General features: G+C 37.9%; 1 protein-coding gene across 4 annotated transcripts in view; it reads left to right on the top strand.

The window, feature by feature from the left end:
* Positions 1–27,604, top strand: part of GBF1 (golgi brefeldin A resistant guanine nucleotide exchange factor 1) — a 324,935-nt gene that overhangs the window by 197,677 nt on the left and 99,654 nt on the right. For all 4 annotated transcript variants that reach the window (XM_026710970.2, XM_026710972.2, XM_026710971.2 and 1 more), the window contains exons 23-24: positions 7,719–7,812; positions 9,291–9,467. In XM_026710970.2, coding sequence (XP_026566755.1) covers positions 7,719–7,812; positions 9,291–9,467 — 271 coding nt within the window. The remainder of the gene's footprint in view (positions 1–7,718; positions 7,813–9,290; positions 9,468–27,604) is intronic.

Here is a 27,604-nt window from a genome sequence, read left to right on the forward strand (position 1 = left end):
AAATCATGACCTTCTAATGTCAACAATCTAGTCTTCCTTAATGTTATCCATTCCTTAACCCACATCAAATTTGCAGCTTGGTAGTACAGCTCCCAATTAGGCAGGCCAAAACCTCCTCTAGTTCTAGCATCTTGCAAAAGCTTTATTTATCCTCGCTTTCTTGCCTTGCCATATATACTTCAACACAATTTTATTTAAATCCTCAAAATAGTCTTTCCTGAGCCTAATTGGTATTGTTTGAAACAAAAATAAGATTCTGGGTAAAATATTCATCTTGATTGTTGAAATCTTCCCTATTAATGACAGTTGTAGATTTTCCCATTTCTTCAAATCTAAGGCTATCTGTTGTTTAAGTTTAATATAATTGTTCTCTTTTAATGTACTACATCTTGATGTCAAATATATCCCCAAATACTTAACTTTATTTGTAACTTGGATTTTCAACAGATCTGCCAGTTCTTCTCTTTGTCTTAGTAGCCTGTTCTTTGACAAAATCTTTGTTTTATCTTTATTTATTTTCAAACCAGCCACCTCACCATATGTCTCTATCTTTTCCAATAGCTTTGAAGCCGTTTCTACAGGATCTTCCAAAGTAAAGACTAAGTCATCCATGAAGGCTTGTAATTTAAATTCTTCCTTTTTAATTTTCATTCCTTTTATAGTTTTATCTTCTCTAATATTTCTGTTCAACACTTCCAGGGTCAATGCAAATAGCAAAGGAGAAAGGGGACATCCTTGTCTTGTGCCTTTTCTTATGTTAATAGAGTCTGTAAATTCTCCCTCCATCATTACCTTTGCTGTTTGTTCATGGTAAATTGCTTCTATTGCTTGAATAAATTTTCTAGCAAAACCCATCTGTTCCAATAAGAGTAACATAAATCTCCAGTTCACATTATCAAATGCCTTTTGGGCATCTAAGAATATCAGAACCATTTGCTTTTCAGGATGCGCCTCATAATATTCCAAAGTGTCCAGAATTACTCTCATATCGTCTCTAATTTGCCTCTTTGGCAAAAATCCATTTTGATCTGGATGGATAAAAATATTCAAATATTTTTTAAGTCTTTCTGCTAGTATCGAAGCAAAGATTTTATAGTCTGCATTTAATAAAGAAATCGGTCTATAATTCTTAATTTGCAGTGGATCAGCCTCCTCTTTTGGAATAAGTGTAATATAAGCCTCTGATCATGTTTTAGGTATCATCTTCTTTGACATAGCTTCATTCATAACTTCTAACAGTGGAATGCTCAGTGATTCTTGTAATGTTTTGTAGAATTCTGCAGGCAACCCATCTGGACCTGGTGCTTTCCCATTATTTTGTTTCTTAAGTGCTTGACTTAATTCCATCATTGTTATATTACTTTCTAACATTTCTTCAGTCTCTTTGGATATCTTAGGTAAGTTTTCATTCTGCAAGTACTGTTTAACTTTTTCCTCATCAATATTCTCTTTCTTGTATAGTTGTCCGTAGAAATCCCGGATAATTTCCTGTTTCTCTTTGTTGCCATAACAAACTTGACCTTGGTCATCTATTAGCTGCGATATTTTCCTCGACTCTTTCTCCTTTCTCAGCTTATATGCTAACCATGTACCTGGCTTATTTGCATCTTCAAAGTAATTCTGTTTAGCATTCCTAATTTTCTGTGCCAGTTCTTCTTTCTCTATTAAATCCATTTTATGTTTAGTTATGTCCAGTTTCAGTTTGATATCTTTTTTCTGTGGTGTTTTCTGTAGTTCTTTTTCAAGTCTTTTATACTCATCTTCCAAGGCTTTAGTGGCTTGCCTTTTCCTAATGTTCTTTTTTCTTATGTAGTCTATTATCAAGCCTCTAGCATATGCCTTCATTGTATCCCAAACATTCTGTATTGAAGTATCTTCTTTTCTATTTTCTTTAAAGAAAAAGGCCAGTTCTTTCTCGATCCATTGTATAAAATCCTTCTCCTTTAAAATAGTATTATATAATGTCCATCTCGATCTTTTTTTCCCCCTTCCATTTAATTGTCAATGGGTTATGGTCTGCCCAAGTACTTGTTTCAATGTTTATTTCTTGAACACTAGATATTAATTCTGTTGAGATCCAAATCATATCTAATCTGGACCATGATAAATGTCTATTTGAATAGAAAGTATATTGTTTAGTTTTAGCATTTCTTTCTCTCCGTATATCTTTTAAAATTAGTTCATCTGTCATTTTAAAAAAAGATTTAGGAAGAATCTTTCTATTGTGCTTTGCTGTTGTTGCTATATAGTCCAGTTTGTTGTCCACAATTCCATTAAAATCTCCCATCATAATTATATTAGCGTAGTCCAGTCCAGTCATTTTCATATGTAATTTTTTATAGAATTCTTCTTGTTTATCATTCAGAGCGTAAATTGCAGTCAAAAGTATCTTTATATTATTGTCCATTATTTCCACCATTAATATTCTTCCATCTTCATCAGCGTAAATCAATTTTGCTGGGGTGGCCTCTTTAATATATAAAACCACTCCTCTTTTCTTACATTGAGTCAGAGAAGTAAATAATTTCCCTAATTTTGGTTGTACTAACAATTGTTCATGTTGCTTTTTAATGTGTACTTCTTGTAAACAAATTATGTCAAATTTTAATTTCCCTAATTTATGAAAGATCTTCCTTCTCTTAGCAGCTGAATTCAGTCCATTTATATTCATTGTAATCATTTTTTTCTCTTCCATGGTTATATTTTATATTTAGGTTTAGCCGCTCTTGTAGATCTTGGTTCACGTTGGTCTTTAATATCCACCTGTCCACCTACTGCGCCTTCTTCTTTTTCAATCTCCATTTGTTCCTCTTTGAATTCAATTAATGAAATCTCTTTTTCTGCCTCTTCTTCTCTCCTTCCAAAAAATTCTGCGTAAAAAAGTTCTGCTTTCTCAGTTGAATCAATTCTGTGTCTCTGTTCTTGCCATGTAAACATCAATCCTTCTGGGATCAGCCATCTGTAATTCACCTCCTTTTTCAATAGCATTTTGGTCAGAAATTGATATTCTCTTCTCGTCTCTCTCACTCTTCTGGGTATTTGTTTTAAGACCAAGATTTCTTTGCCTTTGTATTTCAACGTCTTCTCTCTTGCCGCTTGTAAAATTTGTGTCTTGATGGATTTTTTAGTAAATCTAATGTGGACTTCTCTGGGTAGGTTATTTCTCATAGCATATCTTGTGGAAACTCGGTATATCTCATCTACTCCATCCATCATTTTTTCCTCTGTTATTTCCAAAGCGTCAGCCAAATCTTGCCCTTTTTCTTCCTCTATATTTTGGAATCTGAGATAAAATTCTGACCTCTCCATCTCCCACTTCAGCATCCCACTTTTTTCTTGTTCAACCACTGTTAGTCTGCTATCAATATTTCCAATCTTCTCCTCTCTTCGTTTACCCTCTTCTTCAACTTTTTGGAGTCTCTCATCGTACTTCACCATCATCTGTTGGATATTTTCCACTTTTTCATCAGTCTTCCCTGTTCTTTGTTCAATGGTGTCTGTTTTTATCTTAAGGTCTTGGATTCCTTGCATAATCATCTGTAAGTTTACTTTTTCTTGTTTTTTGTCTTGCTTTAACATTACCTGAATTGAACGTTGTCCTCCAGATGGTGGGGAGGCAGAAGTAGACACAGAGGCACCCGGAGGTATGAGTTTCCTACTCATTTTAAATGGTTCAAAATCTTCAAGTTCTTTCAAATTTAGTCCAATTAGGAAAGTAGCCAATTACAATCCAGAATGGGAAAGTCCAATAGTAAAAAGCCTAATAATAAAGGAGAGAAAAGAAAAAAAGAAAAGAGAAAAAGTTCTTCAGGTTCTTCTGGACCCTAGTCCAATTATAAAATAGTCCACAATAAAAAATAAAAAGAAGAAGAAGACCCAATAATAATAATAATAAAAAAGGCTGAAGCAAAAAAAAAAAGATTTCTTCAGGTTCTTCACACCTTAATCCAGCCAAAAAATCTCAATTAGAAAAAAGAAAGAAAAAAGGAAACCAAAATAATCCAAGAGCATAAATAGAAAAAGCAAAAATCCCAATGAAGAAGGAAAAAAATCAAGATAAAAATAAAAATAAAAATGAAAAATTCTAAGGCTTCCCCTTGGAAAGAAAAAGTAAAAATAAAGACCTTGCTAAAATAAAAATTTACAATAATGCTGGTGGGGGGTGGTGGCGAAACTAAAAAAAGATTAGAAAGAGAAAAGAAAAACAACACACTGCACTCTGTTTAGTTGTCCAAGGCTCTTGTTATGACTCTCTTCCCTTTCCCACAAGCTTCAAAGCCAAGCCATAGATATTTAATTGTTGATAGAAATCCAGAAGAGCACCTGTAATAATATTCTACTGCGCTCTTCCCTCTATCTTATCAAATTAGAATGTCCTTGAGAAGGAATCTTTCACGGCTCTCTCCACTTCAAGTAAAATATTTTCAAGCCTCTAGTTGGCAGTGTTACAAAGTTTCTTAGTTCTCACTTTCCCCCCTCCTCTCAGAACAGCATAATTGAAGTAAAAAAAACCCACAAGAAATATATACATATATATACAAAGAAAGAAATAACCAAAGGGAGCCTCTAGCCTAAAAAAAAAAAATTAGAAAATCCAAGTCCGGTTATCTACTAAGTAACAATGAAGTCCGGTAGCAAAAAATAAATAAAGCCTCGCTTTGACGTCTCCCTTAAAAAACGCCGCTTGTTCAGTTTTGTCAAAAATCACACAGATTTCTTATAGCAATCTAAGTGTCCTTTCAAGCCTCAAAATATTGAAAAAAAAAGTTTCCCACCCAGCCGACACACTTTCTCTTTCAGCCTTTTCCTCTCCGGAGCTGCCCCGACTTCAGCAGCTTGGGGGCTGCCTCTCCGCCACCAGCAAAAGGGACTTCTCCTGGGTCATCCAGGGACTTTGCGGTGTCCCTGGGATCCACAGGGTATACCCTTCACAATAACCCTCCCTATGGGACGGTTTAGGTCCGTTTGGACTGGCCAGGAGCGAAGATATCGGCTGCAATCGTAGAGCTCGATTGCAAGCCGTACCGTCACAGCGCCAGCTCCTCCCCTCGCAGCCACCGGGCATTTCTGACGAGGAGGGGGAGGAGGAGCTGCATGAGCCTGCAGCAAAGCAAGTTGGGCTGTTAATTGAGCCACTTGCTGTTGTAGAGTTTGATTTTCATCTTGCAGCTGTTGTTGAAACTGCTGCTGCTGGTCCATCTTAGGTAAAAGATGGTTTAAGTCAGGTGCGGGACAAAAATGTTCTGTCTCACTTTTCTTCTTTCCCAAAAGATGAAAGAATGCAAACTCACACAAACACAGGCAGGCAAGCTGGCTCGGACTTCAGAGTTAATTCTTTGGAACTGATAATATCCTTGGCATTCCAACACGCTCTGCCTGCCAAGTCTGAACTGATAACAAATAAAAATCTACTCACAGAAAATTACAAGGCAGTCCACAAAAATCATTCACGAAGAAAATCTGAAATAAGATTAAACTTTGTCCCGTACAAAGTTCCAGCCGAAAACACACCCACTTTTATCCCCTGTGGGGTGTGGCTCAATGACTCAGCTCACTCTCTGACCCTCCCATGCCTCCTACATTGCTGCTCACGTTTCTCCCTACGACGCTGCTTAGGATCAGGATACTCTTCCTCTTTACTCCCTGTCAGGCGCTGCTCCAATATGCCTTCCTGCTGATTAATCTCAGGCTGTTCCTCTCGGTTGTCTGATGAAACCTGAGGTATTATCAGGGAGGAAGCCATTGCCAGAGAGGAAGGTCCTGGGGAGGAAGGCATTCCCAGTTCCTCATCCTCATCTTCCAAGTCCTCTTCCTCTGACAGCATAGGCTCAGGAATCGGGGCACAACACAACAAGATGAAAGTGACGTTGAAAAAAAAGAACGAGCAGAGCGAGAAGGAAGCAAGAGCAAAGGAACAGAGAGAAATAAGTTCAACTAGGAGAATAAGATCTATATATGTGATGCAATGCAAAAAGAAATAAAGTTGCTGTCAATTAACATAAATTGACTGAATTCCCCCATGAAAAGAAAAAAACCATTTACAAAATCACAAAGGCTAAGATTAGATATAATATCACTAGAAGAAGTACATATCAAATTATCCTAAATTGGGGAAATTGTACTCTTCACTATTGCAACAAAAGAAAAAAGGAGTGGTATTATATATTAAAGAACATATAAAAGAAACAACAAATGGTAAGCAAATTTTCAAAGATGAAGAAGAGGGAGAATTTTGATGTGGAAGTGACATTAAATAAAAAAGAGATACTTTTAATTGCGATGTATGCACTGAATAATGGGCAGGAAGAATTTTATTAAAAAATGCATAAGAATATACTTGAAGCAGGGTATGAAAATATTTGTCTTATAGGAGACTTCAGTGCAATTGTTCATACAAAAGGATTATAAAAGTAGTAAAATGAGCAGAAAAGCAATTAAAACAATAAAGACTTTACCTATGGTTATTCCCCATGGTAGGCTAGCCCTCTAGGTGGACTGAGAATGAAGTTCTGGCTTAATGTCAGTCCTTCCCCAACTTGGTCGCTTAAGAAAGAAAGACTCTCAACTCCGTTTGTAGTGAAAGCTATACTTTACTAAAAGGCCATGTGTATACAGTATAGCAAAGCCAGAACTGAGTATTCATACCAACTTTTCCCAGTTATCTCCCCCTTCCCTTAGTTCCTTCCCATTGCTCGTCATTCATTGTCCAATCAATTTTAAAAGAGGTGGTTTGGAAACAGTCACTCTGCCTGTTGGCATTCTTCTGGCTTTGTCGCTTCCCTCAAGCATTAACCCTCCCTCCCTTCCCTTCCTTCCAGCCTCCTCTCCTCCCCCCACCCAGTTTTCATGGCAGACTGGCATTCTGACACCAGTATGCTTACGACCTATTCGGTCAGCCCCAACAATAGATTAGAAAACCAAGTTACAGCTTCATAAAACAATTGTTGTACCAACAGCGATCTACACCAGCGATACACGGGCATAACAGCACACACAGCATGAAAGCTCAATGTGTTCCATCAATCTTGCCTACAGAGAATACTGGATGTCACTTGATGTGACCATGTCAGCAATGAGGAAATTTTTCAGTGGAGTGGATCCGGGAAGTTGCAGCCATTGTGACTGAACACTGAATGTTCCTAGCTGGCCATATTCTTCACTTGCCAGAACATTGATACTCAAAAACACTGTACGATGGGAGCCACCAAAGGGAAAGTGGACATGGGATAGACTATGCAAAACTGGGCGTTAGACATTTAAAAATGATTTATAGACAATAGACATTAAATGGATAGAAGCTGAAGACTCTGCCATAGATAGAATTCATTGGAAGAAACTTGCTGTCCTATGCACTTCATGCAAAAGAAACATGATGATGATGATACAATATTTGCCTCCAATAAATACAATAAATATGCAAGAATGAAAAATGAGCATTTGAGTAGTATTTGTGTTTGTGACAGAGTTGTATTTCTGAATGACATCTTATTTTTATTACTGCAATGCTTATTGTGCTTAATTCACAATTAAACTATATCAGTTTGCCCATCATTAATGCACATGCAGCATCATTTGAAACCAAACCAGCTTGGGTTGAATAATCACAGTTTGATACATATCTGTTTGTGTTCCAGAAATATAATGGGAAAAATCTAGGGAATAATTCTGGAAGCATTCACTATGTGATTTCTCTGACAGCATTATGATTTGTCTTTCAGAAAATGTGCCATGATCTCTGCTCATTATGGCCTCAGTGATGTTTTTGACAACCTCATAATTTCTCTCTGTAAATTCACAGCCCTAAGCAGTGAGGTAAGTCATCAAATGGAGACATATAAATAATTTAAATTTAAACATACTTCATGAGCAAAATTGATTTTCCTTTCAGTTAAATACAACCACTTGATTAGTTAATACTAATCTTTAGTTCTTTCTGGTTCCCCAGAATGTCCAACTTTCAAAGTTCCATCCTACAATTTTTTAAAAGAGGAAACAAAAGCATGTTCTTGCAAGAAAGATCTTATTTCCAACCATCTGGACCCTTGGTCTGTTTGTAATTTTCCAAAATCAAACTCTTCTTTTGCTGTTTATCTCATTTTTTAAAGTCCTTAAACTTGTATTTAAAACATATTTCACTAAGAATTGAAGAAAATTCATGAGGTGCTATAAAACCTGTTGATCAAAAGTTTATAATAATTGAAAAAGCAGTTAATAAACAATTTCAAAAGTGGTTACAAAAGGAAGTATCAATAGAAGTAAATATTGAAGGTTGAGCTTTAAGGTCCTTGGTGCTCTAAGCACTCACTCAGCTTAGTTGTTTTCTTACAGACATTTCATTACCCAACTAGGTAACACCATCAATGTTACCTAGTTAAGCCAATCTCTGAGCCAATTTCAGAGCACAAAAAAAAGGAAGTACAAGTAGTCTTTGATGTACAATAGTTCATTCAATAACCATAGTTACAACAGCATTGAAAAAGTAACATGACCATTTCTCATAGTTATGACCGTTGCATTATCTCCATGGTCATGTGATCAAAATTCAGATTCTTGGCAACTGTCTGAGATTTACAACAATCGCAGTGTCCCAAGGTCATGTGTCCCAAGGTCCCAAGGTCACCTTTTGAAACCTATGTTACTAACTTTACTTAACCACTGTGGCAGAAAAGATTGTAAAATGGTACAAAATTCACTTAACAACTATCTCGGTTAGCAACAGAAATTTTGGGCTCAATTGTTGTCATAAGTTGAGGACTACTTATATGTGAACCCGGTGTTTTTTTTAATCCACCAACCATGATTGAAAAAATGGCTATTCCCTTATCTCTCAGACCTCTTAACCTGCCAAAGACTGCAGATCTTGTGTGTTAAGCCCATAGAAGCCTATGCAGTGGGACAAAGAAGAATTGAAGAGATATCAAATCCTATGACAATATTTGAATGAACTAAAGATTTAGATTCTCATAGGTACAAGGAAAGAATATGAAGTTGGTTATCAATATCAAAATAAGCCAAATTCTTTTGCTAACACTAGGATTGAAAAGACAATGTCTTATGGATGTGTTCTAAATAAGAGATAGATTATAGAAAAAGCAGTATCTGTCTAACTAGTAACAGGCAATATGCTGCAATACATACACTGTGAAAGTACTAAAATATTAGTCAAATTTAGTCAAACATTGTGACTAAATATTTGATTAAATCAAGCCATTTAGTTTTGAGTTAATATTTTATACCAAACTTTATTTTTAAACAATAAGAATTTATTTATTTGTACTTTTCTGTTGCAGTCAATTGAGAATTTGCCAACAGTTTTTGGAAGCAATCCAAAAGCCCACATTGCAGCAAAGACAGTGTTCCACTTGGCTCATCGACATGGTGATATTTTACGAGAGGGCTGGAAAAACATAATGGAAGCAATGTTGCAACTTTTCAGAGCAGAATTATTGCCAAAAACCATGGTGGAGGTAAAAACAAATGATAGTAGATGCTAAGATAATTGGGTGAGAGGACAAGAATTTTCCATGCTTGGGCTTTGTTGTATAATCAATGTGCAAAAAACTCTTTAATTTTTTTTTTCAGAGTGTTAAATACTATCTTTAAAAAGCCTATAAACTGGAATTTTATAAAATATAATGATATAAAGTTTTAAGTTTGAGAGTGGGCTCGCATGCAGGTGAGTGGTACAGTCAGGCCCAAGCTCAGATGGGTGCACAGATGGATGGATATGAGAGTGGGTTATAGTGCACAGGCAGGTAGGGATAAGTGATGATGTGAGGGTTTTGTGGAATATGAGATCCCCATGCTACTCATGGTCTAAATCAGGGCTCACTAACCTTTAGGACCTCAGGGACCACCAAACTCATAATTTCAAATCCTGCAGACCACTAATATGAATTTTGACCGACAGTGGCTTGCTGACATTGGTGGGAAAGTCGATCCCATATTCCAGAGCTGCAGTAGTCATAGGACTGGCCTGTGCACCAGCCTGCCGTGGATGAGCTGCTCCGGGATGACCAAAGGGCCAGTCTTGTGACTACTGCAGCTTTGGAATATGGGACCAGCCTGTGGTGGCGTTGAAAATCTCCGCCATAGGGGCTGGCACCTATAACGTGCAAATTTGCGGGTGATGCAATATGCAAAAAGCAGCACAGCCCTCACTGGCCAGGTCAAGGTAATGGTGCTGTTGTGGGGAGGGGGCAGCAGCACAGGTGGGCTGAAGCGGCGGTGGAGATGGCTGGAAGGTGCAGGAACACCGTGCTACTTGCATTTGCACAGCACTCCCACACCTTCCAACTCGCCTCTCCTGGCCTGGGCTCTTTCTTGATGGCAGTGGGCTGTAGGGACAGCTCAGGGCAAGAAAAGTACCGGCTGCTGGTGGTAGGAGGGGGCGGAGGGGGCAAGTCTGCACTCACCATCCAGTTCAGAGGTCCAGAATGAGGCATCTGCATCAGTTTTCTCATCCCTCTCAGAGCTCTGCTGCCCCCCCACCCCATGGCCCCAGCCATTGCTGCCCAGGGAAGGCACAGGAAAAGCAAGCAGAAACATAGCTCTCACTGGAGCGAAAGAGCTGAGATTGAGGAAGGCAAAGGCCGCCTTGGAAAAGCACCACTTTCTGTTGCCTGTGCCTTCCCCGATCTCCACTCTTTCGCCCCAGCAAGAGCTATCTTCCTGTGCCTTCCCTGGGCATCAATGGCTGGGGCCATGGGAGGGGGCAGCAGAGGAATCAGAGCTGCTCTCCCCCCTCAGCAAGCCAGACCTGGAGGAACGCGAAGAATTGTGGGAGAGCACCGGATAAATGCATGTTGGAAATGCCAACCCACATTTCCAGCATGCTATCCTCTGTCCCGAAGTAGGATTGAGTAGGATTGAGTAGGGGGAAGGGAACAGGGAAAAGAGTAGGAGGGAAGGAGAAGCTTGTTTGGCTTTCTTTTGGCATGGGGCGCGGGGAAGACCAAATGGCCAGACCAAAAGAGTCCTGTGGAAGACAGGGTCCTAATAACCAGGCAACACCCCCCCCTTCGGCCTCCACACAAAAGGACTCCCCAAGGCTAAGCTCCAAGTTTCTCCTGCTGCTTCCAAGTAGAGAAGGGTCCCTCCCTGTGTGGAGGCTGAGGGGGGGTGTCGAGCCGCAAAAAGCTCGAGCTCTTGCCTGCACAAATGGCGCTCCTGCACTTTCTGGCCATCTCCATCACCGCTTCAGCCCGCCTGTGCCACCAGCCCCCTCTTGCTGCAATAGCACCATTACCTTGTTCTGGCCGATGAGGGCTGCACTGCTTTTTGCAGGTTTGCACTCGGCTGAAGGGTGGGGGCCAGTGGGTGGGCAGCTCATGTGGGCGGCACAGCCTTGTGTTCCCGTGCAGCCTGAATTAATTGCTTTGTGGGGGGACATTTCTCTACAGAACACCAAAATTTTCTCATGGACCACCAGTGGGCCGCGGCCCACTGGTTGGCAACCACTGGTCTAAACTACTAACTCTATTAAGAAATCGTTAGCCTGTCATCTATAAATTATATATTGGTTCCTCAATTCTATTTTTCCCTCCATTCCTTATGTTAGCCCCTCCCTTTCCTGGGCATCTTGATTTTTGCTCATTGTCTCTTGTATAATATTTTCCATTTTTTCCTCTATGCCATGCATTAGTTCCATAATCTCCTTATGGTTTGTTTCCATAATGTCTTTTATGCTTTGAAACATCTTTCAAAGTTCCACTCATTTCCCCCTTATGGAGCATCTTGTTCTGTTTTAATAAATCCAACTCTTATCCAATAGTCCAGGAACCCTATATTTGAGCTTAAGGTTGCTCTTCAGAAAGTGCAGTGATCATAATTCTTTGTGTCCCATAGTTCATCAGTCAGTTCCATTTAAATGGTCCAGGGAGTTATCCAAAGCCTCTTTAACTCCCCCTTTGTAAATTCAATCATATATCATAGCATTCAGGGGACACTTTAATTAGATGTCTTCTTTGTTCTCAAGTTTAAATTTCCAATAGTCCTGGGATAGCTGCATATAGCACAATAGGTATTGTTACAATCCTTCAGCTGAAAATTCTCAAAGTTGTAAAAAATACATTGTATCTTCTTTTTATCAGCAGGTGGCACTTTCAGCTTAAATTTCAATGGTATCACGAGTCAGTCTGGCTTTAATCATTTTAAATGTAATTCAGTTATAAAAGCAAAGTTAGCTTTTTAGGTAAATAATTTCAGCATTTAAAAATGCCTTTCCAATTTAATGCCTTTCCAATTTAAGAGTCCAATTTCCTGTATTTTTAAACTTTTTTTGTTTTATTTTTCTCCCCTTAATTCTTTTCTTTCAATTCTGAAATTTTTCTCAAAGTGCTTAATTGCTGCTTTAGCAAATAGTTCTAATATGTTGTTGTTCAAAGCAGGGATCAACCAAAGAAAGCAGAGAAGATACATTCTGACTGCTCTGATCCCAAAAAGTTTTTGAATGTTAATAAAATGCAAACCAGAGTCATGTACTGTATTTCTATACAGAAAGCAGGAATTGATAAGAGCAGTCAAATAAATCAAAGAAAGAAACCAAAAAAGGAAGCAGAAAGAATCCAGCGGGGTTGAAATAAATCAACATTCAGCCAGCCAGTTAACCATTAAAGATAAGAACAAAAACAAAAGTTCAAAAGGAGAACTGAAAAGCCCCAGGCATGCTTGCGAAAACATTCTGTTGGTAGGAAAAGATGTTAAACACCCATTGACTTTTCGGCTGTTCCCACAATAAGCTGTAGTCTTCAAGATTCCCCTCCTGGGTGGGTTCACAGCTATCCATAAGTCCTAAATGCCCCCATTCAAATCCAGGGGGACAAGATTGCCAAAGAACCAGCTCTGGCAAGCAAACATAGAAGATTGTGAGTAAGAGAAAGAAAGCTCTTACTCCTCAGCAGCCATCTTGGGGAGGAGTCAGGTCTTCCTGTATTCTTCATTTGATAATAATGTAGAGGAATCTGGAAAATTCAAGAAAGATATTGTTTTGTATGTATGTATACAGTATGTATGCATTTTGATGCTTTTGTTTTGTAAACAGCATTACATGTGTGTGTATGTAAGTTTCACAGAACGAAGCCAATTCCAATAGCTTTCTTCTTCAATTGACAGGAGACAGCAGCAGATAACTGTCTATTAGGAGATTGCATTAATTGGCAGTCCAGACTCTATATCTGACTAGTTGCTGCCAAAGAGTCCCAGTCAATGGATAGTTTTTTAAAGCCACCTTCAAGTCCTCCTGATGCTCTTGTTTTCTCTGAAAAACACAGAACTTTTCAGTTACCGAGAATAACGCTGTGACTAAATAGCATGGAGAGTTTCAAAGAGTGTGGCCTGTAGTTATTTAAGCCTAAACTTTTAATATATGCGACAGTGGTAGAAGAGAGATGAGAGTAGGGCTCCTTGTGATCCATCCTCTGTGCTGTACAATAAAAGAAATAATTTGGTAGAATAACAATGATCCAGTAGAAAGAACTTGGGAAAGTATTACATTCTGTCAAATTGCTTGTATTTTAAAATCTGCCAGAGGTTATGTAAAGTTCTTCATGTTAAGATGTCTTATTAAGTTATATGATATGTTGATACAAGAAAATGCTTCTCTGATAATGGTGTTCCAGTTCCGAAACTATCACTAAAACCATTATATATCCAGTGTTAAGTGGGTATATAACCAGTGTTAACAACTTTGGCTGGTTACTTTCTACCGTTCTACCATTGAGAGCATTTTGGCATACTGTGCAACGGTGTGGTATTCTGGATGTTCTGCAGTGGATATGAAGATGCTCCAGAGATATAAACACAGCACAAAAAAATCATTGGTTGCTCTCTTTCTTCTTTGGAAGAGATTGCGAAGACCAGACTCCTCTCTAGAATACTAAAAATCTCCACAGACCATTCTCATCCTATATATTCATATTTTGAACTGTTACTGTTAGGGATAACATAGGTTACCTAACGTAGTTTGGGTAAAATAATATATATAAACTATGATAGTAAGTTTAAGTGTGTGTCACTTTAAACTGCAAAGCATGTAATTTTGGGTGCGGTGTTGAACTGCCATAAGAGGGAGCAAGAGAACCTGACGATTTGCTGACGATTCCTGATGATTGACTGCTTTGATGGATTGATGGTTTGTTAACTGCGTGTTTTTTTCCTACTGCTGAGTTGCTGAAGGAAGAGAGGAATTTTGACTTCTTCATATCTCTACTGCTAGGAGATATATTACTGGACTGATATTTGTAAGTTTACTGACCTCTCTTTTTCGACACTGGAATTTGCAACTGAATAATCCCCGGACAGACTGAATTAGTGAATGATACATGGACTGTTTGACTATGCTATAACTCTTACTGGAATAAACTATTTAACTAGCACTGTGTATCTGTTTTACTGAGTGTAAGCTACAAAAACGTTTATCTCACATATTTTGCCTGCCTGCCTGACTGCCGTGCAGATTCTGCTAGGGTGTATCCCTAACACTGGTTATGGGCCCAGCTGCAGAGTCAGACTAACCAGGATATAACAGGCTTATATAAAGTGAGAGTTAGTGTAGTTACACAATACTGTAAACAGACAGCTGTGTTTTATTAATTATAGTTTAATATCCAGAGAAAGATGGCACAAGTCAATTTACCAAGTTTGTCTCTAATATCCAAACTGGATGGAACAAACTATGTTTGATGGTCTATGAAATGCAGCCTACTTCTACGCAGAGAAGGTTTGTGGAGTATAATTCAAAACCCACCAGAGGTAGATGCTTGGGATCCGGAGGATGAAGATGATGCCCAGAAAATACAAGAATATAAACTGAAGAACGAGCAAGCTCTCTGTATAATAGGACTGACACTCTGTGACCAGCAGCTTGTCCATATTCGTGGAAAAGAAATAGCTGCTAAGTGTTGGGAGAATTTAAAGAAGATTTATGTTCGAGACAGTGTAGGAGCACATATAAATCTTACACGGAAACTGTTCAGAACACATCTTCAAAAGAATGGAGACATGTTGACTCATATAAACACTACGAAGAGGATTTTTAAGGAACTGCATGAAAAAGAACTTATCTTCACTGAACTACATCAGGTTTACATAATTTTGTCTTCGTTAGATGAGAGCTATGACGACTATGTAACTTCGCTGGAAGCTCTGCCAAAAGATAACCTCACATTAACTGACATTACTCGCAGATTAATTGAAGAAGCCAGGAGAAGGCTTGAAAGGGATCAACTCAGAAGGGAACAACCACAAGAAGAGAAATTATCTTTGTCAGCCTACACAATTAGAAAATGTTTCAATTGTGGAAGAAAAGGACATTTGGCTAGATTCTGCAAGAAAGAAAAATGCCACAATGCCAGCCAGAATGCAAAAAGGCATCAAAAGGATAAAAAATGCTTAGAGTTAGCCATGTATAGCAACGAAACTGTGAACAATAATAATTTTGGGGTTGTAGATAGTGGAGCATCGCACTGCATAACGAAAGATAAGAAAAGATTTATTAAGATGTCCACGAGTTCACAGCAGATATCGTTAGCTTTTGGCTGGAAACTTAAAGCAAAAGGTGAAGGTACTGCATATTGTTCTTGCATACAAGAAAATGTAAAAATGTTATATGTACCACAACTTAAGTTTAATTTGCTTTCGGTTAGAGTTTTGATTAAACTAGGTTATGTAGTTACCTTTAGGGGAGAAAACTGCATAATAGAAAAGGAAGGTAAAAAAGTGACTGCAACTTTAAAAGGTGAATTGAATGTGTTAGAGGATAATCAGTTAGAGGTGGCTAACACAGTGTATAATAACGTTAAACCTCATGATGAATGCATACATTTGTTACACAGACGTTTAGGGCATATAAATTTTAAAATGCTCAAGCAAACAGTTGAACTGTCTGAAGGTATAAAACTGAAGCCTTGCAGTAAGTATTTGCACTGCAATGCTTGCAGTCAAGAAAAAAACAAGGTAATACCAGCAAATAGAATTAATGGATTTAAAACTAAAGAACCTCTAGAGGTCGTATTTGCTGATATTATAGGTCCTAAAAAACCAAGTGTGGGAGGTGCTCGTTATATATTAAGTATAATGGATCATTATTCTAGATATGGTTTCTGTTATTTAATGAAGAGTAAAATGGAAACATATCAGAATTTCTTTAATTGGTTGAAGTTTGCAGAAAGAAAAACTAAAAGGAAACTAGTAACTCTTGTAACTGATAATGGTACGGAATTTATAAATAATAAATTCCAAAATAGACTGAAGATGGCAGGTGTAGAACATAAAAAGTCTGCACCATATAGGCCACAACATAATTCCTTTATAGAAAGACGAGGCCAAACACTACAGGCAATGGCTCGTACTATGTTGTCGGATTCAGGATTATCTGAAACTTTGTGGGGAGAAGCAATAATGTGTGGTAATCATATATTGAATAATGTTGTTAACTCAACAACAGGTGAATTACCATTCACACGGTGGCATGGTAGAAAACCTGACCTAAGCTACATGCACACATTTGGAGCACCAGCATGGGTGCATATTCCTACACAACTGAGACATAAGGGACAGCATAGGGCTAAAAGATTATTTTTTGTAGGTTACGAATCTAACCATAAATCTTACAGGTTCTGGGAAAAAGGCACATCTAGAGTTTACTGTAGTGCTAGTGCACAATTCCTTGAACATGTAGGATGGGAAAAACTGGAGCAAGATTCGAATAAGGATGTAATTATAGAAACGTACAAAATATCAGTAATAAGTAAATATCACCATATCAGTAATAAGAAAAGTCCAATTAAAGAGGAAGTACAAGAAGAGCAAATAGGACCAGAACAGGAAGAAATAAGTGAACAAGAAGAAATAGATAACCAGGAACAGGTAATAGATGAAAGTCCACCTGTAAGCCCTGTAATACCACCCCTACAGAAACGTTTATCTCACATATTTTGCCTGCCTGCCTGACTGCTGTGCAGATTCTGCTAGGGTGTATCCCTAACAGTTACCATCAGGGAGGCATTATAGGTGTCTTAAAATGAGGACTAATAGATTGAGAAACAGTTTCTTTTCCAAGGCAGTCTTGAATCAAACAGTGCTTTTGTGATTTAGTCCTATTATTATTATTTTAATTTTTAAATACTCTGTAGTGTGATTGTGATGTGGTGTTTGGGGCACTGTGCTGGAATAGCTTTCAAATTTCATTGTATTCGTGGAATGCAATGACAATAAAGGTATTCTCTATTCTATATTTCAATGGTTCTATTTTTGTTTGAATTTATTTGGCCACTCATCTCCCAAGCAGTAAACCTGGACAGATAAAAAAATTTAAAAAAACAACTTAAAATAAAGCAAATCTCTTTAAATATGTGGCAGTCTTCAAATGGAGTCTATGACAACTTGGGGTGGGTAGGACACAGGGGTGTGATTCTATGGTTCAGACCGGTTCTATAGAGCCAGTTGTAATGATTCTGTGCAGTTTGGAGAACTGGCAAATCATGCTCCTGGCTGGCCCTGCCCCTCTCCACCCGCCCCTTTCCTCCTCTCCCCATCCAGTCAGTCCTTATCATGCATGCACAACATTGTGCGCATGCACGACATTGCTTTTTTTAAAAAATAAATTTATTAATGAAACAACAGAAAGAAAAAACATTTAAAAACAATTAATGTGGTGCATATATCCCAACACACCTACTTATCTTATATCCCTAAATAATACATATTACAAAGAATACAAATTTACATATATACATAATAGTTATAATAGTCAGTTAATAGTCATTCATACATTTACTCCTTTCTTTTTTTAAACCAGTGGTAAAACTTCTCCCAGATTTTGTAATATTCGAATTCAGTCCTATCTTTTAACTCTTGAGTTACTCTATCCATTTTGGCGCACGTCCAAATTTTTCTAATTATTATTTCGTCTGGCATATCATTACCTTTCCATCTATGGGAAAGGACTAATCTCACTGCGGTGGTCACCTGAACTATTAAATATGTTATCTCTTTATTATATTTTCCCACATTGATACACAATAGAAAAATTTCAGGTCTGAATTCTATTTTAATTTTACACATCTCTTCTAACCAATTTCTAATTTTCAGCCAGTATGTTTGAGCTTTTTCACATTTTCACCATACATGGTAGTGTTATGACTCCGGAGTTGGAATCTGTTCCGTTGGCAGATGTGAGCTCAAGCGAAGAGGAAATGGCAGTGAATTATGAGCCGGCACTGCTGAGCGATTTGGATTGTAGTCAGGATGAGGAAATGGATTTAACTAGGAGAGACGAACCTGATTTAATAGAGATGTCAGGACCTTCGACCTCCTCTGATTCTTCTCCTCTGGCTGAGCAACAGCCGGGAATAGCTAACCAGGAGCACTTGCGAGAGTTTTCTAGTGGGGAGGAGTCTTTGGAAAGATCCTGGTTAGATGTGAGAAACAGACGAAGGATGAGGCGTCAATCTCAATTAGGGAGGAGGCGTCGAGCCAGTGACTAATTAAGGAGATTAACACGCCCTCATAGAGTATAAAAGGAAACAGCTTGGCTGGCGAGCTTTGCCAGAAGCAAAGTGATTTATGGGAGTGAACACACGGAGAGAACTCTTTGAGGCTTTTGGATTTATAGCCACATCAGGTTTGCCAGACAGAGTTTGGATTTATTGCTGAAAAGACTTCCGCAGTCCTCTTGTGAGAGTTTGCTTTTTGGTTTGTGATTTTTTGGAACTGCTTGTTTCGTTTTGCCCTCCTGCATTTAAAGGGGAGACATAACATGGTAGTATGTTCCAATTTCTTTATTGCATTTCCAACATTTAGGGGATAGTTTTGGGTACATTTTTGCCAATTTTGATGGTAGGATATGCCATTGGTGAAACATATTGTGTAAGTTTTCTTTATATGATGCCGCCAAAGTTATTTTTCTATTCCTATCCCATAAAATTTGCCAATCTTCCAAATTTATACCATATTCAAAGTCTTTCATCCATGCCAACATCGTTTCTTTCACCTTTTCTTCTTCTATTTTGCATTCTAATAATACTTTGTAAGTTTTTAAAATCAAATTCTCATCTGTACATAATAATATTTTGTCTAATTCTGTTTTCCATCTGTTAATATCCCATTCTTTCATATCTTCACTGTACCTCGACTGTAATTGTAAATAGGCCCACCATTCTATCTCAAATCCCAGACCTTTCAACTCCTGCCTTGTTTTTAAATCACCCTTCTCATCTTGTATGTCCTCATATGTAATAATCTGCCTTTGACGCAATAAATGTGGGTACATTAACGCTTCTAATGCAGATAGCCAAGTTGGTATTTCAACGTAAATTTGTTGTTTAGTTTTATTCCATACATTTAGTAGGGACTGCCTAATTTTATGCTTTTGAAAATAGCTATGAATTTGTTGTTTGTCTTGCCACAAGAAGGCATGCCAGCCTGCCTGTAGATTATATCCTTCTAAGGTTAACATTCTTTTATTTTTAACACTTATCCAATCTTTAACCCAGGTCAGAATAGCCGCTCTATAATATATTTCCCAATCTGGTAGGCCAAATCCTCCTCTTTTCGTAGCGTCCTGCAACAATTTCAGTTTAATTCTGGACTTTTTGTTCTGCCGTATAAATTTTGATACTAGCTTATCCAATTGGTCAAAGATTTTTTTTTCTAATTTTATCGGTGTGTTTTGAAATAAAAACAATAATTTTGGTAATATGCTCATTTTTATGGATGCAATTCTCCCCATAAAGGAGTGTCTTAAGTTGTTCCATTTCCTGAAGTCTTCCGTTATTTTTTTAATTCATGGAGTATAATTGAGGGTTATACATTTTGCCAAAATTACAATTCCCAAATATTTAACTGTATTGTCTGGATGTCCGTTATTCTTGTTAAATTTTGCTTTTGTGCATTTGTCATAGTTTTTGTAAGTATTTTAGTTTTTTCCTTATTAATTTTTAGCCCTGCCACTTCTCCAAATTCCTCTAATTGCTTTATAAGTTTTAGTCCTGAATTTTGTGGATCTTCTAAAATAAAAACCAAATCGGCAGCGAAGGCTTGTAATTTATATTCTTCTTTCTTTATTTTTAGTCCTTTTATTTCCGGTTCTTTCCTAATTATTCTTGTTAATACCTCTTAATGTCAAAATAAATAATAATGGTGATAATGGACATCCCTGTCTCGTTCTTTTTTGTATCTCAAATTTATTTGTTATATGATCATTTATCAATATCCTAGCTTCTTGTTTGTGATACATTGGTGATACTACATTAAAGTATTTTGGTGTTTTGTAGGGATGTATTTTCTTCTTTGTTCTCCTTAAAGAAGAGTTTCATTTCCTTTTCCAATTTAATTTTAAATTCCTCCTCCTTTAGGATCGCTCTTTGTAGAGTCCATCTTAAGGTCTTAGATCGGTCTTTCTAGCTGAACTTGATGTAACTATGATCTGCCCATAAGCTCGATTCAATTTCTGTTTCATTTACTTCTGGATAAGCTTCTTAGACATCCATGCCATATCTAGTCTCGACCAGGAGTAGTGTCTGTTAGAATAAAATGTAGATTGTTTTTACATAGATGGTGTTCTCTCCAATCCTAGCCTTTTTTGCCAAATCTCATCTATTTCCATCACAACTTCTTCTTTTTCAGTTCTTAATATTTTCGCAATTATCTCACCCATTAAATCCAGCAGATCTTCCTCTTTTTCCTCCTTAATATTTTGGAATCTCAGGTAGTGGGCTGCTTTTTCTTCTTCTAGAAGAATTACTGTAGATTCCAGATCTTTATTTGCTTGTATCAGCTTATCAGTCAGGTCTTCCACTTTTTTCTCCTCTTTGTCCATTCTAAATTCAATTTCCGCTATTTTTTCTTGGTTTTTCTGCATCTCTTGTTGGTAGCATTCAAATTTTTCATCTATAATTTGGTTTTTTTCTTTTAACTCAGATCTTACTGATTTCAAGTCTGTTTTCAAGTCCTCATAATTTTTAGTTAGCATTTCCTGCATATTCAACATTAATCCTTGTAGATCTTTTATCGAGTTCAGTCTCTCCTTTGGTATCATTTTGTTTATAGCTCTCTGTGTGGAGGGACTTGCCATTGAAGTAGTTGTCAATGTTTGGGTGGGGTTTTTTTTTGCAGCTCCCGGTTTAGGTATATTTGTGTTACTTCTCATACTAAATATCTTTACTATAATATTGTTTTTCCACCACCTCTTCCAATTTTTCTCTTCTCTTTCAAATCCCTCCAGTTCCAAAAGTTCTAACTTTGACAAATCACACTACGATATTTAAATTCCCCCCGCCCCCTTATATCAGGTCTATATCTACTATCCAAACTATCCGAATGTTTATATTAATAATAAAGCCAATCTAGAAATAAATCCAATCCAGTTTTCAATAATATGCTAAATTGTATCCACAATGTCAATGATCAGTATATAATAATTAATTTTAACAGATATATTGCTTAAAGTAATCCCACTTAATCAAACCTTAAAGATAGTAAATATCATGTTTCTCCAACAATATGCTCCCTCAATAGGAAGACCCAGCTTGTTTTCTAGGCATAAAATGAAATTAAGCCCCTCCTCCAAATTTAGGGCTATTATAAAACATGCAAAATGGGGGGAGGGTGGGGGAACTTGCCTCCCCCATGGGCAGCCATGCCTTGCCACCAGCTGCTCCTAATAGCTGATCATGGCGGAGCGCGGAGGGCTTCCTACCCCCGCCAAGCGCCTTTGCTGCAGACCCGAGTATGGTGTTGGTTGCAGGCCGGGTCAGCGGGCAAACGGTGGTGGCGTGGATGTCAGCCTCAGCAGGGCACTTTAAATTGCAAGATCTTCGGTGCCTGCCCGCTGCTGCTTCCTCTGCCGCTGTTGCTTTCCCTTTGCATTCCTCTACTGGCAGCATTTCAGCCGCTTCTTGGGCGGGGGAGCTGCCTCTCTAGCTTCCGCAATTCCCGCTGGCGCTGGTGCCTCTCTCGCCAGCGCCATCTTCAACAACAGCGGCAGTGCTGGTGGGAACCATGGAAATGTTTCAGCCGCTTCTTGGGTGTGGGAGCCGCCTTTAGCTTCCACAATTCCCGCTGGCTCTAGCGAGAGAACAGTGGCAGCGCCAGCGAGAGCCCTGGAAGCTACTGAGGCGGCTCCCCTGCCCAAGAAGCAGCTGAAACATTTCCACGGTTCCCACCACCGCTGCAGCTGTTCTCACTAGCGCTGGCGGGAACAGTGGAAGCTACAGAGGCGGCTTCCCTGCCCGAGAAGCAGCTGAAATGCTGCCAGGGGAAGAATGCGAGGGTGCGCAGGAGGAGAAACTAATTCACCCCTGGCCTTATTTTCTGAGAAACATGGTATATATCTAATTAATTCATAACATAATATATAGTATACCAATATATCAAAGTATGTAATAATAAAAAAATCTCTCATGCTTTAATTAATCAACCTAACTACCAAGTATATAATATGTAATGTATATTTGTATAATTATATCAATCTGTATTGTCCAGTATACGCAGAGATCAGCAAAATCTTATATTTACTTATATATGCAGTAATTTGAAAACCAACAAAACAAGCCAAAAGTCAGAAGCTTTAACATAAAGGGAAAAGAAACCAAGTATCCCTTTTTTTCCTTACTGCAGTTTCTCTGCCATTCAGTGGCCAGCAGGTGTCTCTCTCGAAGCGCTACAGTGTTTCCTTGTCAACTTCAAAATTGCTGACTCATTTTCTTCATACCATCTATTTTAGTTAATTTCAAGTTTCTTTTTCCAAAAAAGTCCAGAACACTTCAAAAAGATATATAGAGCCAAAATCCAAAAAATCCAATTTCCCCACGATATTTGATCCAAATTGTCAATTTTTTCTCAAGTTTTTAAATCAAATCCATTTAGTTCAGATCATTCAAATCACCTCCATTTTTTATTTTGTAATCCCACAGGTCTCTCTCGAATCAACACTTGACACTTTCAAAAATCACCCTTCTCCAAGTATAATCCAAAGTTCTCTTCTTACATTAATTCCAGGCACCGATCTAATCATTTTTTCTTTTATAGCTGCTTGCACTGATCTTCTCCCTTTTATTTGCCAGATTTTTTTATGGCTTCCCTAACTTCTTCCGATCTCTTTGCCCACCATAAAATTCACTGCTCCTTCTGTTCTTAACTAGGGCTGACTCTTAATGCCGGGTTTTCTCTATATCAATTGCTTTTGGCGCCCCTTTTTGTTTTACTCACTTTAAAATTGTTGAGGCTGACGGTTTAGTATGCACCTTCATTCCGTTATTTCACCAATAGTATGACCAGCTGTCTTCTATGGACGGTCTGCTGATCATCCTTCCTTCATCTGCTCGATCCAAGTTCTCTCAGCTCCCCCGCATAAACCACTGCACGTGTAGGTTCTTCGGCACCCTACATCTTCAGAAACCCTATGAGCCACCTTTGACCTTTGAAAGGTCCTGCAAGACGAAGTTTAAAAGGTCGTGCTCCACAGAGAGATCTGCTTGCATGTCTTCTCTCCTAAACAGCTGGCTCTGCTGGCTCATTGCTGTCTGCGTTCTTCCCCGCCCAGTCACTCCTTAAGGTATATCTTTTTTCCCCCTCCCGACAATCAGCTGTTCCTATGATCATCTGTGCTGAGATTCCCCTCGCTTACTTACTGCTTTGCCCAGGAGTTTTCCGAGGCCCAGGAAGGCAAAAAATGGAGGGGGGCATAGCTCCCTCCTACCCCCTTCATTTTTTGCTTTCCTGGGCTCCAGGAAAGCATTCTGGGAGCAAAAACACCTCCAGAAGGCTTCCCTGAGGCCCAGAAGGCTCCAAAATGGAGTGCAAGAGGGTGCTGTGTGCCCCCCCATGCTCTGTTTTTTCCCTTCCTGAGCCCCAGGGAAGCCTTTTGGGAGCAAAAACGTCCCCAGGAGTCTTCCCTGAGGCCCAGGAGACCCCAAAAAACAGGGGGGGGGGGGAGTGTTGATGCAAAAAAGCCATGCCCACCCAGTCACATCGCCACACCCACCTAGCCACCTAGTTGTTACAATATTTAAATCCCATCCCTGGTAGGTCACCAACTGCCCAGCTGGTGCCAATGGATCGGTGCTGATGGTTTGGCACCAACAGGTCATTATCGACGAGTCCTTCCTACTGTCTGGATGTGGGATGAGTGGCCTCTGCCCCTTGGACATGGGGACAACTCATTGTCTGCAGGACAACGAAGCGGGGAGGGGATAGCATCTGCAGCAATTTATTACATGTAAAAATATCTCACAGCTTGCTAGATGTTGTGATATAAATGACTATATAAATTGTTGTTTTGACTGAAACTTCAATCTTCAACCTTGGAATGTAACAGCAAACAGCTGCTCATTTGTATTGTTTGGATTTAATGTTTGAATTTGAAATCTATTCGAAAGCATTGCTCACCCCACACTTCTGACCAACAGAGCATCTCTGGATCAAGAAAAAGTGATGTGCGTGCATGTGTGTGTGTGTGTTTTGATCTTAGAGACCACTCCTGGAGACCACAAAGGGAAAAACTAGTTGGGCAGAACCAGCAGAAGCCATGTCAGTTCCGTGTATCTGTCATTTCTTCAATGGAGGAAGAAAAGGGGGGAGACTGAAAGAAATCCTTCTTGATGTAACCTGAATATATTTAATCTTATATCGAATTTGTATAACCTACACATGATACAATGGAGGGATGAAACCCAGATGACCGGAACCTATCACCTCTGTGAGAGACAGCCAGGAGATGAGACCATAAAAATTCCATAGTGAGATGTGTCCTGGGAAACTCTGAAAAAGATCGTTCTAAAAAGGGGGTGGGGGTGGGGAATTAACATGTTGGCTCTTTGTTTTACTAAATACACATCAAGATGTGAGGTTTTAAAGATGAGAGGTTTTAAATTCCCTTATCTATTTCTGCATGCCTGAGAGACCTTAGAAGCTGCTTTTAACCCCTACATGAATTGTCTCATCTCAATAAAGGATTCCTTTTGATACGTTTTGATATGTTTTCAGAAGTTCATTCTAGTTGATTGAATGGGAAAAGTTCTGTAGCCTGACAAGCCACGGGAATGGCCTGCGATGAAACTGCAGAAAGGAGTTGTGATTTGTTACATACAAGGCATCAAACCAAAGGGGATTTGACATCTATTTCAAAAACACAGTGAAAAGTGATACCTTTTGAAAACTTTGCACGAACGGGAATTATACTTCTGCACCGCTCTGACTGTATCTACTGTAGTAATTTGCTGGCCTTCATTTCATTTATGCCTGTGATTTATTTACAGTCCCTGTTTGTGCCTGATTTATTTACTCATCAGATAATCACTGCGGAGCAGCACTGCTGAGTGGTTCCTGCTCTTCCTGAGGAAGAATTAGAGCAGCCTGCACCTTACTAAAGTTCCAAACATCATTTCTAAAAAGTACAATGTATTTGTATTTGTATGAGAAAATCTTTCCCAAAATATGCATCATAGTTGGTTATTTGGTTATTTCAGATGCTTGGGTGGGGAAGTGGGCTGAGTGGGAGGAAGGGAAAACAAGGGCCAAAGTCTGGAATTCTGTGAGGAGTGGATGTGCTAGGGTTGTAGCCTGAGGGGAAGGACAGTGACTCAGTTTGGAAGGTTACTGCCAGGTATGACTCCAGTAGAGGCGCAATAAAATTGTATATTTTATACCTAAAAAATTTTCTTATGTTGCTGAAAAGCACTGGGTTAGGGTGAGGGATAACTCTTTATCATGGGTCATTACTGTTTTTCTGCTGGTTCTACCCAAATCGTTTTTCACTTCGTGGTCTCCAGGAGCAATCTCTCTCTTTTTTTTGTAAAAATTATTATTTGGGTTTTCACAAAACAATACAAATAAAATATCTTTTTTTGAGAATAGGATGATCCCAGGTTGTCACTTTTCCATACAGACACAAACTCAATTTCATATTCATTTTGTATTCTATTCCATATCTTATTACTATTTCAACATTTTCTCAGTGATTTTTCCCTTCTCTTAGTTTTCTCAACCTTATTGTTAATTATCTCATTCCTTTCTAAGTTCAATTACATCTCTTTTTCTAAGTTTCAATATCTTTCTAATCATTATGTTTATACTTTTGTCTGTCCTGTTTCAATTTCATATTTTCTTTTCTCATTAAACAAGTTTTCCCCTGTAGTTAATGATTGGAGTATGACACCTTTGAATCTTTTAATTTTTGTCCATTCAGATCTTATTTAAACTTAAATTTATGCCTTTACAGTTATAACATTCAATATCTAATCTCTATTTTATAACACATAACTTTTGCCAATCAAATTCTGCTTGGTACATTCTTAAAATACATACTAAGTTCTTAAAGGTTATAATATATATATGCATATACATATACATACATACATATACATATACATATACACATACATATATATATATATATATATATATATATATATATATATATATATATATATATATAACAATAATACATAAAATACTCATTCTATTCCAATTTGGCTCAACCATTAATATTAATTACAATCTTCCATTATTAATTAACATCTTTAACATTTATTTTCAATTAAATATCATACTTCCTTAGGAACACTTGTAATATTTCCATATTTTTTTCATATTTCTTTCATATTTCTCTTCACTTTTTTTTATAAATAATTAATAACAATTAAAATGTTTCTATACTTTCCTAATTTCATTCTCTCATTCTCTTTATTTCATTTATTTATTAACAAACATCCGATTACATTACAATAAGTATTTTATCTATCACTTTAATCACACTTGTTTCATACTTTCTAAATTCATTTCTATTTCTAATATAAAATGCTATCTTATGTACCCTTGCAGAATCCTCTCTTTCAATTAAATTTTCACCCATTATCTCTATGTCTTCTAAATAGGCTTATACCTTTAATACTTGTATGTTTTCTCTGTTTCTCTATATCCTGTTTCTATCCTTTATAACTTCTTTTCCTCTCCTTCTTCCCCCTCTTCTTCTCCCTCCCCCTTTTTGACCCCTTGTCTCTCTAATTCTAATTCTCTCTTCTGTAATCCTCTCTTCTGTTTCTTCCTAATAATTCTGTTTCTTCCTAGTAATTGCTTTTCAAACTATTCTTTTTGGGGGTTGCTTTTTCAATTTTTAATTTTTTCCCTCTCTTTCCCCCCTTTCTTTTCCCCCCCACATAGAATTACTTGATCATTAAAGATGGCTTCTTCTTTGTCCTGCCGTTCTTGTTCTTCAAGCATTTCTTGTTTCTCATAGTTCAAGATCTCCATTTCTAAAGTTAAAGATCTCCATTTCTACAAATTGAAATACAAAGCCAAAAAACCTTCTTCCTTCTTGTGCATCTTCTTTCTGTTTTTTAAGTTCCATTTTCAGTTCTTCCAAGAGTGATGCCATTTTAAACCCTTTTAAACAACCACCCAATTGATTTTAGTCATTTAAATCCAATAACCAAAAATCACCAATAATCCAAGTAATCCAAGGCTGTTTCTTCTTGTTTCTTTTTTCCACTTTCTCTTCCTGGGGTTTTATTGTTACAAAGTTTCAGTTAGAATGTATTTTTTAGGAATCTTGTTAAGGTTTCACTGTTAATTCCTTTTACTTCCAGGAGGTCTCCATTTTTCCAGT

The sequence above is a fragment of the Pseudonaja textilis genome, chromosome 4 (genome assembly GCF_049901715.1).
Source record: "Pseudonaja textilis isolate UNSWEBS1 chromosome 4, rPseTex1.2, whole genome shotgun sequence".
Taxonomy (NCBI): Eukaryota; Metazoa; Chordata; class Lepidosauria; order Squamata; family Elapidae; genus Pseudonaja; species Pseudonaja textilis.